We start from the raw sequence: 16,574 nt of genomic DNA, 5'->3' as shown, positions 1-16,574 counted from the left end.
GATGATAATGATGATATTTGGAAATTCGCAACATTTCTACTGATTAGATGAGGACTGACCAAAAAGTGATCGAGATAAGAGGGGCCATTCGGATAAGATGGAGCAGAATCACATAATCTGGTAATATCCAAAGTATGATTTTCCAGCCAATTGGATAGTATCTTACCATTCGAATTTTCGATGACATCTCCCCATGCGGAATTTTTGGAATTGAGATCTCCACCCAGCACAAAAGCATCAAAACTTTGACAAAGACGGAGTAGTTTATCCAGATCATTTCCAAGTTGCTGAGCAGGATGATTACATGGAATGTAAATAGACCCAAACAAATATCGTTTTATGTTATTATTAAATGAGGATTCGACTTTTATCAGGCATGTTTTGATGCCGACATCATTTAATAAAACTTTGTCGTAAAGGAATGTGTTTTTTAGAACTACAGCAACCCCCAATGGTGAGTTGTCATACACAAAGTTGTATCCATCTAGTTTAACTTTCCTTTTTCCTTTCAGGTGGCATTCCTGAATGAAACCAATGTCTATTTTATTGAGAAATAGAGTGTTTTTGAGGTCAATTTGTCTGCTGGAGTCCACCAGAGATCTTATATTGAAAGTTAAAAAATTTATGACTCTATGGTCCATATTTAGTTTTAATCTTGTTTAAAATACGAATAAATTCTGTTTTGGCCTCAGATTTTTTCATCTTTGAATATTCAGACAGGAATATGTTTATTTCCTGCTCAATTGACAGCTCTTCTGGCTCAAGGAAAAGGGAGCTTAACTTCATAAATTGTTCAATAATGGATGGTTTTTGTCCTGTATGACTTGATACAGGACGCGCATTAAAGAGACTGGCAAAACTTTGCTCAGGGACAATACGAGAAACACCAATAGCATTTTGGACATTATTCCTTGCAATGGAACGTTCTTCTGCCGCTTTGGCAATTCTTTGTTTTCTGGCTGCTGCATATTTTTTGTAAGTGGGACAGCCTCGCCAGTTTGCAGGATGTCCAGGTTCTTTAATATTTATTCAAACGGCTATAGGAATGGAACACCCTATGAAGTTATCCAAAGAATATTACAATAGCTTACGTTAGTGGAAACATTAATATATTAATATTAATTTCATAGCATAGCAAAAATAGGTAAAATAAGTCCCAAGGAGCAAAACTACTAAAAAATACATTTAAATTTAATACTTATTAATTACATTAGTTATTTTATTTATTTATTCATTCAAATCTGTCTTGACTGCTTGCAAAGCGTAACACATACAAGTAGAGTTGATCCATCGCCATCTATTGCTCCAGAAATCATATGTACTTCCGTTCACCAAAACAGTATGACAGCCCACTATAAAGATAAATAATCTAAAATAATTTCAGTCGTATTATATAAACGTAGTATATATTACTTGTATCCAATATCCGTTGAACATCTAAAGGCGATATCATTTTCTTAAAGTGATGTGTACCCTTAGGGGCTATATTGAATACATACTCCCCAATTAAAACGCCACCAACCCACATTGGTATGGTTTGATTTATAGTAGTAATGAAAATCGATCCTCCAGGCTGAAAAATAAGTCTTGGTAAAATGTTGAACATCTTAAAAGTATGTGATTTTTTACCTTTAAACATTGTGTACTTGCTGTAAGGAAACTAACTTTATCCTCAACATGTTCCAAAACTTCGGATATTACAATAGCATCATAATAATTTAAATTACGACTATCTTTAGCATGTAGTTCCATAGATTCTAATTTGTATTTGATGAGATCGCATAGCTGGGGATTTGCCTCTTGCGACAAATGGTTTCTTGCTGCTTCAATAAGATCTTCTCCCAAATCAAGAGCTGTTATTGAGGCCCCCAATCGGGCTAACTGTTCTGTAAGTATGCCTCCACCACAACCAACTTCTAATATCTTTTGGTTTTGCAAAACATTTGTTGTGCCAATCAAATCTTTGGAGACATTTCCTCGTGAAATTAAGCCATCTCGAATGAATGGAACTCTATGTGAGAAATTGGAAACAAAATATGAAGGCATACAAATTCACCATAGAATTTGTTTATACCTGAGAGAATTTAAAGCATGTAAAGCTTTCATAGGTCCATTTCGATCCCACCAGTCAAAAGCTAATTTCGAGTGATGTTGAACTTCGCGTTGTGTATCCTCGCTGTAGTTTGTCGCTCCTGACTTACTTTCCGTTTGCAAGTACCGTAACGAATTTCGAAAATGATTTGTGGCACAGAAAGACGTAGGCTTCCTGGTGGGAATAGTTTTTTAGATAATAGATTATATAAATATATATTTATTTAACATACCTGGTATGTCTAAAAGCCAATGGAAGTACCCTTAATAACCTCGACATAATTATCTGTTCAACTAAAACTATACAGATGTTTTTTATTTACATTCTGTGAAAGTCGTTATTACACCGTATTTATATATGTCAATGGAGGTATGTCGAACAAATTGATTTGGCAACTCTGTTATCTTGTTGCACGTGTGATTGAAGGCAGGAGAGTAAGCAAAACTGTTTTGTTTAGTTTTTTTTTAATAAAGTATAAAAATAATATAAAATGAAGGTTTTAGCTAAAAAGCCGGGCAAACCTAAGTCTCTGGCTAAAATTCAGAAAAATAAAAAAGTAGAAAAGTCCAAGAAAGTTAAAGTAGAAAAAGCTAAGAGCATTATTGACGATCAAGTTGTGGAGAAAAAGAAATCTGGGAAGGCAATAACTGACAAGAAAATAAAACCCCTGGATAAAGTTGTAAAGAAAAAATCCAAGGATTCACTTAAAAACAATAAGAATACAAAACAGAATGAGAAAAAGAAATCTAAGACCCACAAAGAAGATCTAGAGGGATTAAAAGATATTGATCCAGAGTTCTATGAATTCTTGAAGGAAAATGACAAACAGTTACTGGAGTTTAACATGTTTGATAGTGATGACGACGATGATGATGATGGTAATGAAAAAGAAAAATCTAATTCGAAGGACAAAAAATCAAAAAAATCACAAGGGTCGGACGATGATGATAATGATGATGAAGACATGTCCGATGATGATGCTGATATGGATGACGAAGATGATGAAGAAAAGTTTCATAAACCTGATGCTGAATTGGAAGTTGCAAGTGATGAAAGTGATTTTGAAGGCGATGAAGAACCAGAATTGGCTCCTGATGGTACTCAGAAAATAACTTTAAACCTTCTACGCCAATGGCAAATACAATTAGAAAAACCCCACGTGCCCATTGATACTATTAGGAAAGTGACACAGGCTTTTAGTTCTGCTTTAGCTAGTATCACTCCTGATGCAGAGCAAGCCATATATAAAGTTGTTGGTTCAGCTTCATTTAATGGCGTCATTCAGCTGTGCGTTTTACATCTACAACCAGCCATTTTGAGTTTCTTGGGTATTAAGGAGAAGTCTTCAATGCCTTTACATAAAGCCAAAAAATGGAACAAAGTTCGTGGTTGCTTGAGATACTACTTGACAGATTTGATACGTTTGATCGAACAGGTGTCGAGTACGAACATCCTTTCAGTTTTACTCAAACATTTGCATCAAATGGCCAATATGGTAGCTCCATTCACTGCTCTTGGTAAGACTATACTAAAGCGTCTAATTGTATTATGGTCTACAGGAGACGAAACCATAAGAGTTGTAGCATTCTTGTGTATTTTAAAGATTACACGTAACCAACAGGTGAGATGCTTTTAACATTTCTCGCAGAACTTTATAATCTTTATTTTTTTTGTATTTTTCAGTTTACTATGTTGAATCATGTCCTGAAAGCCATGTATCTTTCATATGTACGCAATTCCAAATTCGTTTCTCCAAATACTTTGCCCTCGATTAATTTTATGCGCCGTTCCCTGATCGAGATGTTCGCTTTGGATTTAAATGCCACATACCAACATGCCTTCCTGTATATACGCCAACTGGCCATCCATCTTCGCAATGCTGTCATATTGAAGAAAAAAGATAGTTTCCAAGCGGTTTATAACTGGCAATACATCAATTCCTTACGTTTGTGGTGTGATCTTTTAGGTCTTACATCGGATAAGCCTCAATTACAACCTCTCGTGTATCCTTTGGTTACCATTGCTATGGGAGTCATCCGTTTAATACCAACAGCCCAATACTTCCCCTTAAGATTCCATTGCTTGCAATCTCTTATAGAGTTGGCCAAAGCTTCACATACCTTTATACCCGTATTGCCTCTAATTCTTGAGGTCTTGCGCAGTAATACCTTCAACAAGAAACACACAACGGTGTCTATGAAGCCCATGCAATTTACTTGCATATTGCGTTTGAATAAAGCACAGTTGGGAGAAAATGGTTTTAGGGATGAAGTTGTTGAGCAATTGTGTGGTCTAGCACTGGAATATTTAGCTCATGAATCGAACAGTTTGGCTTTTAGCGATTTGTCCGTTCACACTGTGACTGCCTTAAAGTCATATCTTAAAGAATGTCGCAATGCTAACTACTCACGAAAAATTAAGCAGTTGTTGGACAAAATTGCCGAAAATGCTAAATTCATTGAACAGGAAAGGCGAAAAATAACATTTGGACTTAAAGATATTGATCAAATAAGGGCTTGGGAGACAAAGGTTCGTAACAAGGGTACTCCCTTGGATATCTACTATAAGGCTTGGGTTAAAACACATGAAACTAAAAAGAGGCGCCAAGCTGCCCAGGCCGATAGAGTTAATGATGACTATGACCTACCTACCATTAAGAAACAGTCCAAGAAGGTTGTTTCCGTTAAGAATGAAAATGGGGAAGTTGAACTTTTCCCCTCTGATTCAGAAGACGACGAAGAGGATGGTGCCAAATTGCCTGGACTTGAAAATAGTGACGAGGAGGATATGGAGGAAGAAGAGAAACCTAAGAAGAAATCAAAGAAAGACAAGAAAAAGAAGGAAAAGAAACCAAAGGAAGATATGGAATACGATATACCAATTGAAGATCCAGAAGAAGAGTGTGTTGATATCGTTAAAGACTTGGATATGGATGATTGGTAACATTATATTTTTTTCTTTTGATTTTTGTTCTGTACAGTTTCTAAAATATTCCCATAAAATAAAGAAAGTGGATTGTAGAGTGTTGAATATGTGAATAAGAAAAGGGTGTGATCGAAATATGTCTAAGCCATATTTTTGATGTTTTCAGAGATTATCACATAGTTAATTTCGATTTGCTTATCTTCCAAAATCAACTGTGATCTAATTTGCTTAAGATTAATTTTTCTCCATAACATTTACGTTGACCGACTCCGAAGTCTTCATATTTCAATTTAATACAAAGTAAGAAAGAACTATCCATATTTTCATCAAGCAACAAACAATTCTTTATTAATAATACATTTACTCATATTAAAACTACTCGCATTGCAAATTCTGATATCACAGAAAAAATCCACTACTTCTTTTCGGGATCCTTACTAGGTATGATTTCATATTCTTTATATTTTGGAAATGTGCCAATTGTTTCCTGTTGTGGTATAAGTTTCCCCGCAGCATCTTTTTTACCATACTTCTCGTCCAACTCTGCTGCATTCCGTTTCTTCATATCCATAATTTGTAAGTTTCTAACAAGTTCCTCTTTGGTTGGTGGATCTTCTCGACGCCCTCTTAGCCATGCTTCCCATTCAGCGGTTAGTTCTTGATCAAAAGCCTCTTTATCGGCTGGCTCAAACCATCTCGAGGCCTTTCTTTTGCCAATGGAAGGATTTGGTGGTATCTCATAATATTTATTGCCAAAGTAGTCTTCTCCAACATAATTTCCACGTATTTGTCGCGGTCGAAATGATTTGAAGAAATTTTGGAAAATTATTTTAAATATATCCCTCGTTGGAGGCTTGGCCATCCTTAAAATTCTGGTCACTATGTCGTATGTGGAACTATGGTTATGTTTATGTTATGACACCTTAACCAGATGATTGCTGTCATTCAAAGTGTTGCCAACACTTTTCATCCGATAAAAGGCCTGTTCACGAATTGTAATAAAACCAGTGTAATATGTCCTTATCTCACGCTGAAAAATATTGTGTTGATTTGTTTTATTTTAAAAGTTTGTTTTCTTTCTTTCTTTATTGACAGTAATATATAAAGCAGTCAAGGCCGTTAACAATATTACAAACTTCAATATCAATAACAAATTCAAAATAATTTATTTAAATTTGTACTGGAATAATAACGATATTGGCTCTCCACCCATATATTATTTAAATTTTTAACATTAACACATAATGCTTAGTACTAAGTTCGTTTCTGCGAAAAACGAATATCTTCATATATCTTCGTAAATAGGGTCTCAATCCCAGGAATGTTAACTTATTTATGCGAAATAATATGCCTGCCTATTTTTTCGTGCTAAAAATCCAGGGTTGTATAAATATGTGTCTGAAAATGCTCAAAACAATGATTTCGCATTTATTCCTCGCTAACGTTTTTTATATGGAGTATAACAGTTTTTCGTGCGAAAACGTGATCTTACGTATACGTGTACGTTTAGTTAGAGTATATTTCAAATTAGGGGGGTAAACACTCAAAACGGACGTGTTTTTGAGGAAAACTTGTGTTTTGAACTTCATATCTTGTATGGGAAGAACGACTCGTTTTGACCTTGATTTCTTGTGTGGGAAAAAAGACTCGTTTTGAAACGTTTATAAAAGGGAAAACATTTCAAAGGCCGTATTAAGCGAATTCAATTATTTACAATAGCTCCGTTCGAGAACCCGATAATTTTTGATAATTGTTACAAATTATTACTGGAAGTCGTTCGTTTACACCAAAACGCCACCAAAAGAGAGCCGGAGAGAGACTACATTTGACAGTTATGAGATAGAGAAATTGCAAGTTTTTGCTAGAGATTTTTTTCCCAGTAAAATCTTGCAAACCATAGCATACGTTGCCAGCTGGTTATTGATAACAAACAAAGTACCAATACAATGTACATGTTCGGCAACTACGATTGGAAGTTAAATATACATGATTCGTTTTTTGTTTTCAATGTTTTAGCAGCTGAAATTTTCAATGTACAAATAGTTACTGGATACCGTTCGTCTACTTTTCAGCAATTTTAAGCAAAGAGTGTAAACTACACTCTTACTCTCTTGCTAGTTTTTACTGGATATTTTTTACTGGAAAAGTACGCGAACAAACCTAATTTTGCAACACTTCATTCCAAAAAGTTCGCAAATAAATACGTGTTGCCAAACTTTATTTGGGAATACGTCATATCCCGCGTGTTAATTTAGGCTATCCGATAAGTTTTCGTATTTGTCAGCTATGCCACAACTGAGTATCTTGAAAATATATGAGTATTCGTCAAATAGCATCACCAATTTTTTTTATTAAGATCGCGGGGCAGGCAGAAAAAAGAAAATAAATTGGGTTTTAATTAAAATGCTGGATCTTTATAAGATCTTTTAATAATTTTCGATGAAAATATAAGTAAACTGTTTATAATAATAAGTTACGATGAAATTCGCAGTGTAATTAAATTAGACGCGGAGAAGAAAATGGTGAACACGCGTTAAACAGCAGTGATAGTGTAGTGGTATAGAAGAGCAACCAAATTCGTAAGAAGCTGGTGGTAGATGGGAAGAAAAGTACATCACCGCAAATGAACAAAATCAACATGCTGCATAAATACACACGAAAAAGACAACCCTATCCCAATATAATAAAATCGGCTAATATCAATTTAATTATCTTATAATAATAAAAAGAAAAAAATCAGTGATTTCTGTGAGAGAGTGTGAGAAAAAAGTAACGACGAAGTTAGAAGGAAGGGTGGGAGAAAGGAGAGAAGAGTAGGTGGAAAAGGAGACCGCTGATAAAAAAGAAAAAGCACACAGTGGAAGAGGAAGATAGAAGAAGAATATAGGTTGCAAAATAAAGTGGAAAAGTGAAAACTGGAAATTAATAAAGAAATTAATAAAACAAACAGCAACGCAACATATTTGTCATTTTGCTTGTAAATACTTTTGTATACACTTCTATCCAAATCCTTCTTTCCAAGTGTTGTGAGCCAATAGTAACAGCAGTAAGTGTCCGTTTTGTTTATAGTGAAAATCCATATTTGTTGCAATAACCAAATCACTGCGGTGCCTTTTTTGTTTACTTTCAGTGTACACTTCACCATTTCATTATTCCACAATGAGACCCCAGCCTCCTGGGGCTGGACAAACATTAGACGCAAATGCCGAAGAACTACGACAAGTTGAGTGGTATTGGGGCAAAATGACACGCGAGGAAGTGAAAAATATTCTGGCTGGTAAACCGGATGGTAGTTTTCTAGTTCGTGATGCCCTCTCCAAAGAGGGAGAATACACCTTGACCCTCATCAAAGATGGCACAGAGAAATTGATAAAAATCTGCCATCTAAATGGCAAATATGGATTTGTTGATTGTAAATTTAATTCAGTCGTAGAGTTAATCAACTATTACAAAGTCAATTCTCTAAAATTGTACAATAAAACATTGGACATTACTCTAAGTAATCCGATTATACGACCCATCGAAGATGAAGAACTCCAGCCCAATGGTGATTTACGGATATTGGCTGAACAATTTTTGGCCCTGCATCAGCGGCTAAATAAACAACAGCTAAGTTTGGAGCAAAAATTGAAAAACTTCAAATCTATTGAAACGGAATTGAACGATAAGAAATTGCATCAAGGCGTTTTCGAAAGGGCTGAGAAAATGTTTCAAAGTCAAATAAAAATATTGGAAAATTTCATTAATTCCCAACCGCCGGTCGGCTTGGGCTCGAATGTGAATTGCTCCAATACCTCATCCACAATACCAACGAACAATACCACCCGCCAACAAGAACAAGAGCAGTTACAACAAAATGCTGCCCTTATGAAGGCCCGCCTCAGTGATCTCTGCAGTGAAATGACTAAACTGAATCGTTATGTTGAATCCAAAAAGGAGGAATACAAAGGATTGGAGAGACAAATTAATGCGGCCAAACCCGAATTGCAAGCCATCAATTTAAGAAAAGAGAAATTTTTAGAGTAAGTACGAAATTTTTTTGGATTACTTTACATGGAATGGAATAACCAGAATATTATCATGTCAAGAATTCCATGGTGAAATAAGAACATATAACATGAATTTTAGAAATCAAAAGACTTGTGCAGAAATTTCATACAATAAAAAAAAACGATGGGTTTGAAATAATTTTGAAATAATTTTGAACTATAACTTAAGAAAGCACTTGTGAACTGGCAGACAGACACATTTCGTTTAGAGTTGACCCAAGAAAATCATAGCTTTAGAATTCAATGCCACCTACAACGTATATTGCCAGAATAAAAAATCTTTATTTTTGCAAAAGGTGAAATTTTACATTTTTATTCTAATAAGGCGGTTAAGAATAATTTCGGAAGCTATTTTTAAAATTAAGCAAAATAATTTGGAGTTAATACATTTCAAAGAAAAGCTACACACAAAAAAAATTCACGAAAATTTTTCCAATTAAAATTTTAATTCAGTTTTAAAAAATATTCAATTAAAAATTTAATTGATTCAATACATTTTTTAATTGAAACAAAAATCAATCACAAAAATAATAGTATCAATTAATTTTTTAATTGGATCAATTTTTTTTTTTAATTGGTACTATCATTTCTGTGATTGAAGACATTTCAATTAAAAATTAATTGGATCAATTAATTTCGTGATTGAATCAGAAACATTTTTTTGTGTACCAGAAAATTAAGCCAAGTCGACTTTGTAGATTTCAACCAAATGTCTTGACGGCATTATTAACACTCTAATATTAGGAATATCGTTATATTAGGAAGATTTTGGTAAAACACACATTAAGACAACAAAAATGGGTAAAATAAAAAGAAAAATTATTCAAAACTGTTTAAGAGGCTTTACAGCATATATTGAATTTTACCGCATAAATTTTTCTTGTCTCGTTTTCTTGCTTTCATGTCGTTAACATTGGATATTTAATCAGCTGGCAAACATATTGGGGCATTAGAGGGTTAATTCTTTAAGCCATTTTTAATTTGTTCATTACGTTATCTCAATTCGTTTAAGAAAATTTGGACATTACAAGAAATTTGACATCAATATCAAAAGTCATTTGGCCGAATTTAAAAAATTAAGAAAATTCGTTTGGCAATTTTTGAAATCCTGGAATGTTCAATAATCCCATTTGAAGGTAATGACAATTGGCAAAACCGAAGTGTCGTTTCCTCTGGATCCTTATGACAAGGATTGCACCATTATCTGTTAGAAAAATTAATATTAAAAGATTGCCCCATAATTTCCATATATTTTTATAACAAGTCTTCACATAATCTTCATAAAATCCTATTTGTGTCCTCTTTAGTGACCATAGACATTTTTTGTTTTTATTTTCGATACATGTTTATTTAATGACTAATGGAACGAAATGCAATGTTGTTATGCATATATTTCATTCATTGCATTTTCTAAAATTGTTATGGCTACTACATTACATAGTGTCAGCGATTTTTGTTTCCATTATACACAAAGAACGTACAATACTTATACATTATTGTGCTAGTTGTAGTTGCAGACGGTTCCAAATGAAATGCATAATATTCCATGCCAAATTATGCGTCGTAACTTGATAAAATGTTGCAAAAGCGATAAAAGAGAATAATCTAGATGTGGAAATAAATGAGAGGTAGGACCGTGGTTTACTAACTGATTGGTCATTGTAAAAAGTTCATTGAATGGGCTGACTTGTTATTATATTTAAAAAAAATGTATAACTATAAAGCGAAAACTATATAGGGCAAAAATCCATAGCATCAGTGTTACCGTTGGAAATTTTGAAAAAAGTAGCATATTCAAAAAAAGGTCGCACAAAAAGTCGCCTACATATTTGAGTTCTTTTTATTACAAAAAATGTTCTATAAAGCAACACAAAAACAATAAAGGAACAATCTTTTTATCATAAAAAGATATTTTACCAACTTATTGTAACATAAAATCTAGTAAAACGTAAACTTTCAAGAGAGTAAACATACTGCACTTCTAATTGACTCTGTGAAATATATTGCACATATGATTTCTTTATGACAAACTCTTGCAAGTTTTTACTGGCAAAAACTGCTCTATTTCTCATTTGATCTATCTCTGGCTCTCTTTTGCTGGCTTTTTGGAGTAATTTGGTACTAGTTGTGTAGTTGTTGAAATGGTATGCAATAAAACAACGGCTGAACCAACCAGAAACACCGTATAGGTTAGGTATCGTAGGTTAGTTGTCCATTGTGATACTATACGTGATTATTAATGAGTGCTTCTATGGGTAGCTCAATGATAAGCAAATTCCTTTTTATAGCCGAGTTCAAACGGCGTTTCATACTTAGAGAAGCTTTGAAACACTCAGCATCCACCGCTGAAATACATTTAGCTGTTTGGTCGAAACTTTGGTCCATGACCAAGGTGGCTCCCACGTAAGTCGATGAATTGCTATTTATACAATTTTGCTTCAAATTGAAGCACTTCCCTTTTGTGCGCACTTTTTGTACATGACGTCAGAAAGGTTGCAAAATGCGACTAAAGTCGCACAACGGTAACACTGCATAGCATGTTGGCTTTCTAAATTACCATATATTTTATAGGGGATCAGGGTTAACAAGGGCCATAAGATAGTTTCTTGCCTTTCAATAAGTCTTTAGTTCAAACGAAATATCACAGTATTTCGGGCAGATTGCAAAATAATTTCAGTCTAATTTTTGTTGCCGTTTTCAATGTGCCAATAATTGAGTACACAACTATGAGTGCAAATATTTACATTCTTAACGTATAGTTGTTATATCCGTTATAAGAATGTCAAAAAAAAAAAAATAAATAAATAAATAAACAAGTATATACGGCCGTAAGTTCTATCAGGGTGAAGCTTATGTACCCTCCACCATGGATTGCTTAGAAACTTCTACTGAAGACTGTCATCCAACATCGAATTACTTGGGTTGCGGTGACACTTGCCGATGACAAGGTATCTTAAAACTTCCTAACACCATCTTCTACATTGCAAGGTAGTCCATACGGAAAATATATAAAATTTTGACAAAATAAAATCTTATTTTCTATAGAAGTAAAATTTGGACAAAATTTTCTATAGAAATAAAATTTTGACAAAATTTTCTATAGAAATCAAATTTTAACCAAATTTTCTATAGAAATTAAATTTTTACAAATTTTTTTTATAGAAATAAAACTTTTACAAATTTTTTTTTATAGAAATAAAATTTTGACAAAATTTTCTATAGAAATAAAATTTTGACAAAATTTTCTATAAAAATAAAATTTTGATAAAATTTTCTATAGAAATAAAATTGTGACAAAATTTTCAATAGAATTAATATGTTGACAACATTCTCTATAGAATTAAAATTTTGACATCATTTCCTACAGAAATAAAATTTTGGCAAAATTTTCTATAGAAATAAAATTTGACAAAATTGTCTGTAGGAATAAAATTTTGATAGATTATTTTTGGCTCGAGTGGCAACCATAATTATGAATCGATATGGACCAATTTTTGTGTGATTGGGGATCGGCTATATATAACTATAGACCGATATGGACCAATTTTGGCATGGTTATTAGCGGCCATATACTAACACCACGTTCCAACTTCCAACCGGATTGGATGAATTTTGCTCCTCTAAGAGGCTCCGGAGATCAAATCTGGGAAACGGTTTATATGGAGGCTATATATAATTATGGACCGATATGGACCAATTTTTGCATGGTTGTTAGAGATCATTCTAACACCACGTACCAAATTTCAACCGAATTGGACGAATTTTGATTCTCCAAGAGGTTCCGCAGGTCAAATCTGGGGATCGATTTATATGGGGTCTATATATAATTGTGGACCGATATGGACCAATTTGTGCATGATTGTTAGAGACCATTTACTAATACCACGTACCAAATTTCAACCGGATCGGATGAATTTTGCTCTTCTAAGAGGCTCCGGAGGACAAATCTGGGGATCGGTTTAAAAAATGTTTCTTTTAAACGTATATAGGGATATAAGAACATTTTTGTCACAGTAACATATGACCCATGGAGGCTCAGAGTAATTAATAAATAAAAAATAAAATAAAAAAATAAACCAAATATATTTTATAAAAATATTGGAAAGAAAATTACAAAAAAATAGCTTTATAAATAATTGAAATGTTGCAGATTTTATTATCAGATTTTATTTTTTAAAAACTGCCTTTAGCTTGTTTTCTGTTTGAGTTATTTTTAGTCTCATATGATAAACAAAATTTCTTAAAGGGGTTATGTTTTTAATAGGATTTCCATCTTGCTGATTTTCATTTGAAGTTTGCTATGTATATGACATTTTCATAGAATCGCATTTACTTCCTTCAATAAAGGTGAATATCCACTTTTTTAAGTAGAAACTCAAGGTCAAGGTAACTCCTTTAACACAACGTTGGAAATCAGCAAAGGTAACAAAAATAGAATATAGTTCGAGAGCTTAATTAATTTCAGTAACATACGAGTATGAATTAAATCTTAATTTTTTTTCGTGAGCGTGATTTTGCAGAAATTTTATTCACGCACATTCACGAACCGATTTTATTTCTCACGCACGACATATTTATTTATTATAGTCCCATTCACGCACATTCACGAGAGTTGCCTTGGATTTTGTTCACGACTCACGTGATTCACGCGTCTCACGAGAATATCGTGTCACTCGCACACCTCTAGTTACAAGTCAAAATTCTTTCAGAAAAATGGAGTTATAAGTAATGAGTATATGGATTTCATTGTAAGTCATATTGAGTTAAAGGTGTTGAGTTTCAAAAGTAGTTGAAACTATAACCTAGGCAACAAGAAATACAAATATGGGGCAAATTTAGGGGTTTTTGTTTAAAAATAAACATTCTAGTTTTAGTTATGGACCGATAAATACCAATTTCTGCTTATGTATTTCAAGCAAACAGGATGAAAAGTAAGGTCTCAAGTTCGATCATGAAGCAACATATTATAGCAGATTTATATAGGGGACCTCTATCAAATTAGGGGTCGAAACGAACCAATTGTCGTTGTTGAAGGGTAGTTACTAACATCACGTAATGAATTACACAGTCTTACAAAATTTTATAAATTTTAAAGAATTTGTATTTTTATACTCTACACCACTACTGTTGTACAGGGTATAATAACGCCAAGAAGGAAAAGTCTGAGACCCATCGTTTAGTTTGCCGATCGTTTTAGAATTAAATTCAGAGTCGATTTAGCGATGTCCGTCTGTCTGTCTCTCTGTCTGTATATGTAATTTTGTGTGCAAATAACAGGTCGCAGTTTAAGTCCGATCGTCCTAAAATTTGGCACAGAGTTTTAATTTGGCTCAAAGACAATCGCTATTGATTTTAAAAAAATCGGTTCAGATTTAGATATAAACTGCCATATAATTATTACCAATCTGATCGTAATTGACGTATTTATCAACTTATTTTCTTAAAATTTCGTACAGCCAAATGGTTTGCGGCTCTCGTAAAATATGCAAGATATCAGCCAATTCGGTTCAGATTTAGATATAGCTATATCTTTCGTCCGATTTGCACTTACATGGCCGCACAAACCAGAGTTTTGTCCTGATTTGCTTCAAATTTTGCAAAAGGAGTGCCTTTAATAGTATAGTTAAGTGTGCCAAATTTGATATATGGCCCCAGAAGCCATAGTTTTACCCTTATTTACTTGAAATGTTGCATTAGGAATATAATTAGTAGTGTGGTCAAATGTGGTAAATTTTATTGAAACCGGTTCAGATTTAGATATAACTCCCATATAGAACAGGTTGGCTGTAAGTCCCTGGTCTAACAAAGAAAAACACATTTTTTTGTCAAAATTCGTTTTTATTATTCATCATAGTTCCCTTCAAGAGCGATACAACGATTATAACGACCTTCCAATTTTTTGATACCATTTTGGTAGTACTCCTTCGATTTTGCCTCAAAATATGCCTCAGTTTCGGCGATTACCTCTTCATTGCAGCCAAATTTTTTCCCTGCGAGCATCCTTTTGAGGTCTGAGAACAAGAAAAAGTCGCTGGGGGCCTGATCTGGAGAATACGGTGGGTGGGGAAGCAATTCGAAGCCCAATTCATGAATTTTTGCCATCGTTCTCAATGACTTGTGGCACGGTGCGTTGCCTTGTTGGACCAACACTTTTTTCTTCATATGGGGCCGTTTTGCCGCGATTTCAACCTTCAAACGCTCCAATAACGCCACGCTTCGGAGACGGTTCACCGGTCGCTGTCCACTCAACCGACTGTCGATTGGACTCAGGAGTGTAGTGATGGAGCCATGTTTCATCCATTGTCACATATCGACGGAAAAACTCAGGTGTATTACGAGTTAACAGCTGCAAACACCGCTCAGAATTATCAACACGTTGTTGTTTTGGTCAAATGTGAGCTCGCGCGGCACCCATTTTGCACAGAGCTTCCGCATATCCAAATATTGATGAATGATATGACCAAACACGTTCCTTTGATATCAATCACTAAAATCAATTAAAAGAATAATTGATCCAATTAAAAAATAATTGATACAACTATTTTTTGCGATTGATTTTTGTTTCAAATGATTTTTGTTTAAAACTCAAGTAAAATTTTAATTGGAAAAATGTTCGCGATATTGTTTCTGTGTGCAACATATACGAAAAAGAATGAAATGTACCAGCTATGGCCAAATTAAAATAATGGGCATTCATATTTATATATGAAAGATAGATCTTTTCGTCCTCTATCCGGATAATGCACAATGTGTTTGGGATTCTCTATATATGTCACACTTCTCGCCTGATTGTATTAAAAAATTTCCACTTTTATCATAATATATTTTTCATATTTTCGAGTTTTAAGTTGGTAGTTATACAAAGAATTTATGTAAAACATTAAAAAAAAAAATTAAGTCAGCCAGATTATATTTTTATGGTCTGAGTTTGAAGCTAATTAAAAAAACACAAATTTTGTGTTGCAATATGCAATTTAATAGAAAGTTATATGGGGCGAAGAATATGGTAGATGAGACTTCACTTCGTAGCCCAACATAGCCAATTCGACCCTTGTATATCGTGGGGGACAACTTCTCTGAAACCGTTTCATGGTTGAATTTTATGTACGGACGGAGTTAGCGGACCATCTCGATGTTAATATCTGTATCAAAAACAAAATTCAGTGTACGATGTGACGCACGCGATGATGTGTAATACCCACTCTGCTATCTCGTGCAAAATCTGCTAATTTGTTGAAACTCATTAAACCAGTGTTTGACGCTAGACAAGCGAAGATTTACAGTACATATACAGCTTCAAAAGGCAATATAGAATACAATGTTTTAGAGCAGCCTATAAGTAATATTTTATCACAGAAATTGAATCAATTCGTTACAAGCTTATTTAACTTCCAACCAATTTTATCAAATGAATAATCACTTTGCCAACAACCAATAAATTTCGCTTACGTACTAGACCAGAGCTGATAACAAAATTTTTTGTGTATTTTTTTAAATTAAAATTAAAC

General features: G+C 33.7%; 4 protein-coding genes across 4 annotated transcripts in view; 2 read left to right on the top strand and 2 right to left on the bottom strand.

Moving 5' to 3' along the window:
• Positions 1 to 1,014: 1,014 nt before the first annotated feature.
• On the bottom strand, positions 1,015 to 2,466 carry Coq3 (ubiquinone biosynthesis protein COQ3, mitochondrial). Its single transcript, XM_075296893.1, has 5 exons — positions 2,325 to 2,466; positions 2,075 to 2,266; positions 1,630 to 2,011; positions 1,414 to 1,573; positions 1,015 to 1,352 (listed from the first exon to the last, which is right to left on the bottom strand). Exons 1-5 carry the CDS (start codon positions 2,369 to 2,371, stop codon positions 1,228 to 1,230), a joined length of 906 nt encoding a protein of 301 aa, XP_075153008.1. The 5' UTR covers positions 2,372 to 2,466; the 3' UTR covers positions 1,015 to 1,227.
• Positions 2,467 to 2,497: 31 nt separating this feature from the next.
• Noc2 (Nucleolar complex protein 2) lies at positions 2,498 to 5,112 on the top strand. Its single transcript, XM_075296892.1, has 2 exons — positions 2,498 to 3,713; positions 3,776 to 5,112. The coding sequence occupies exons 1-2, from the start codon at positions 2,583 to 2,585 to the stop codon at positions 5,033 to 5,035; spliced, it is 2,391 nt and encodes a 796-aa protein (XP_075153007.1). The 5' UTR covers positions 2,498 to 2,582; the 3' UTR covers positions 5,036 to 5,112.
• Positions 5,113 to 5,337: 225 nt separating this feature from the next.
• Positions 5,338 to 5,930, bottom strand: LOC142226736 (NADH dehydrogenase [ubiquinone] 1 alpha subcomplex assembly factor 2). The gene has a single exon (XM_075296894.1). It carries the CDS (start codon positions 5,877 to 5,879, stop codon positions 5,433 to 5,435), a length of 447 nt encoding a protein of 148 aa, XP_075153009.1. The 5' UTR covers positions 5,880 to 5,930; the 3' UTR covers positions 5,338 to 5,432.
• A 1,424-nt stretch (positions 5,931 to 7,354) lies between these two features.
• The window catches only part of Pi3K21B (phosphatidylinositol 3-kinase regulatory subunit alpha), a 60,391-nt gene continuing 51,171 nt past the window's right edge, over positions 7,355 to 16,574 (top strand). The window contains exons 1-2 of the mRNA XM_075296891.1: positions 7,355 to 8,063; positions 8,148 to 9,039. Of these exons, the coding sequence (XP_075153006.1) occupies position 8,063; positions 8,148 to 9,039 (893 nt within the window). The 5' untranslated portion in view covers positions 7,355 to 8,062. The remainder of the gene's footprint in view (positions 8,064 to 8,147; positions 9,040 to 16,574) is intronic.

Source organism: Haematobia irritans, chromosome 2, assembly GCF_050003625.1.
Source record: "Haematobia irritans isolate KBUSLIRL chromosome 2, ASM5000362v1, whole genome shotgun sequence".
NCBI lineage: Eukaryota > Metazoa > Arthropoda > Insecta > Diptera > Muscidae > Haematobia > Haematobia irritans.
Note: the sequence above shows the minus strand (reverse complement) of the source record. Positions and strands in the feature narration are given on the sequence as shown.

Coding starts and splice junctions, on each gene's coding strand:
- LOC142226736 (XM_075296894.1), bottom strand. CDS start 5,879: ATGGCCAAGCCTCCAACGAGGGATATATTTAAAATAATTTTCCAAAAT.
- Coq3 (XM_075296893.1), bottom strand. CDS start 2,371: ATGTCGAGGTTATTAAGGGTACTTCCATTGGCTTTTAGACATACCAG. Junction 2,267..2,324: donor TTGGCTTTTAGACATACCAG/GTATGTTAAATA, acceptor TATTCCCACCAG/GAAGCCTACGTCTTTCTGTG. Junction 1,353..1,413: donor TCAACGGATATTGGATACAA/GTAATATATACT, acceptor TTATCTTTATAG/TGGGCTGTCATACTGTTTTG.
- Noc2 (XM_075296892.1), top strand. CDS start 2,583: ATGAAGGTTTTAGCTAAAAAGCCGGGCAAACCTAAGTCTCTGGCTAAA. Junction 3,714..3,775: donor AGATTACACGTAACCAACAG/GTGAGATGCTTT, acceptor TGTATTTTTCAG/TTTACTATGTTGAATCATGT.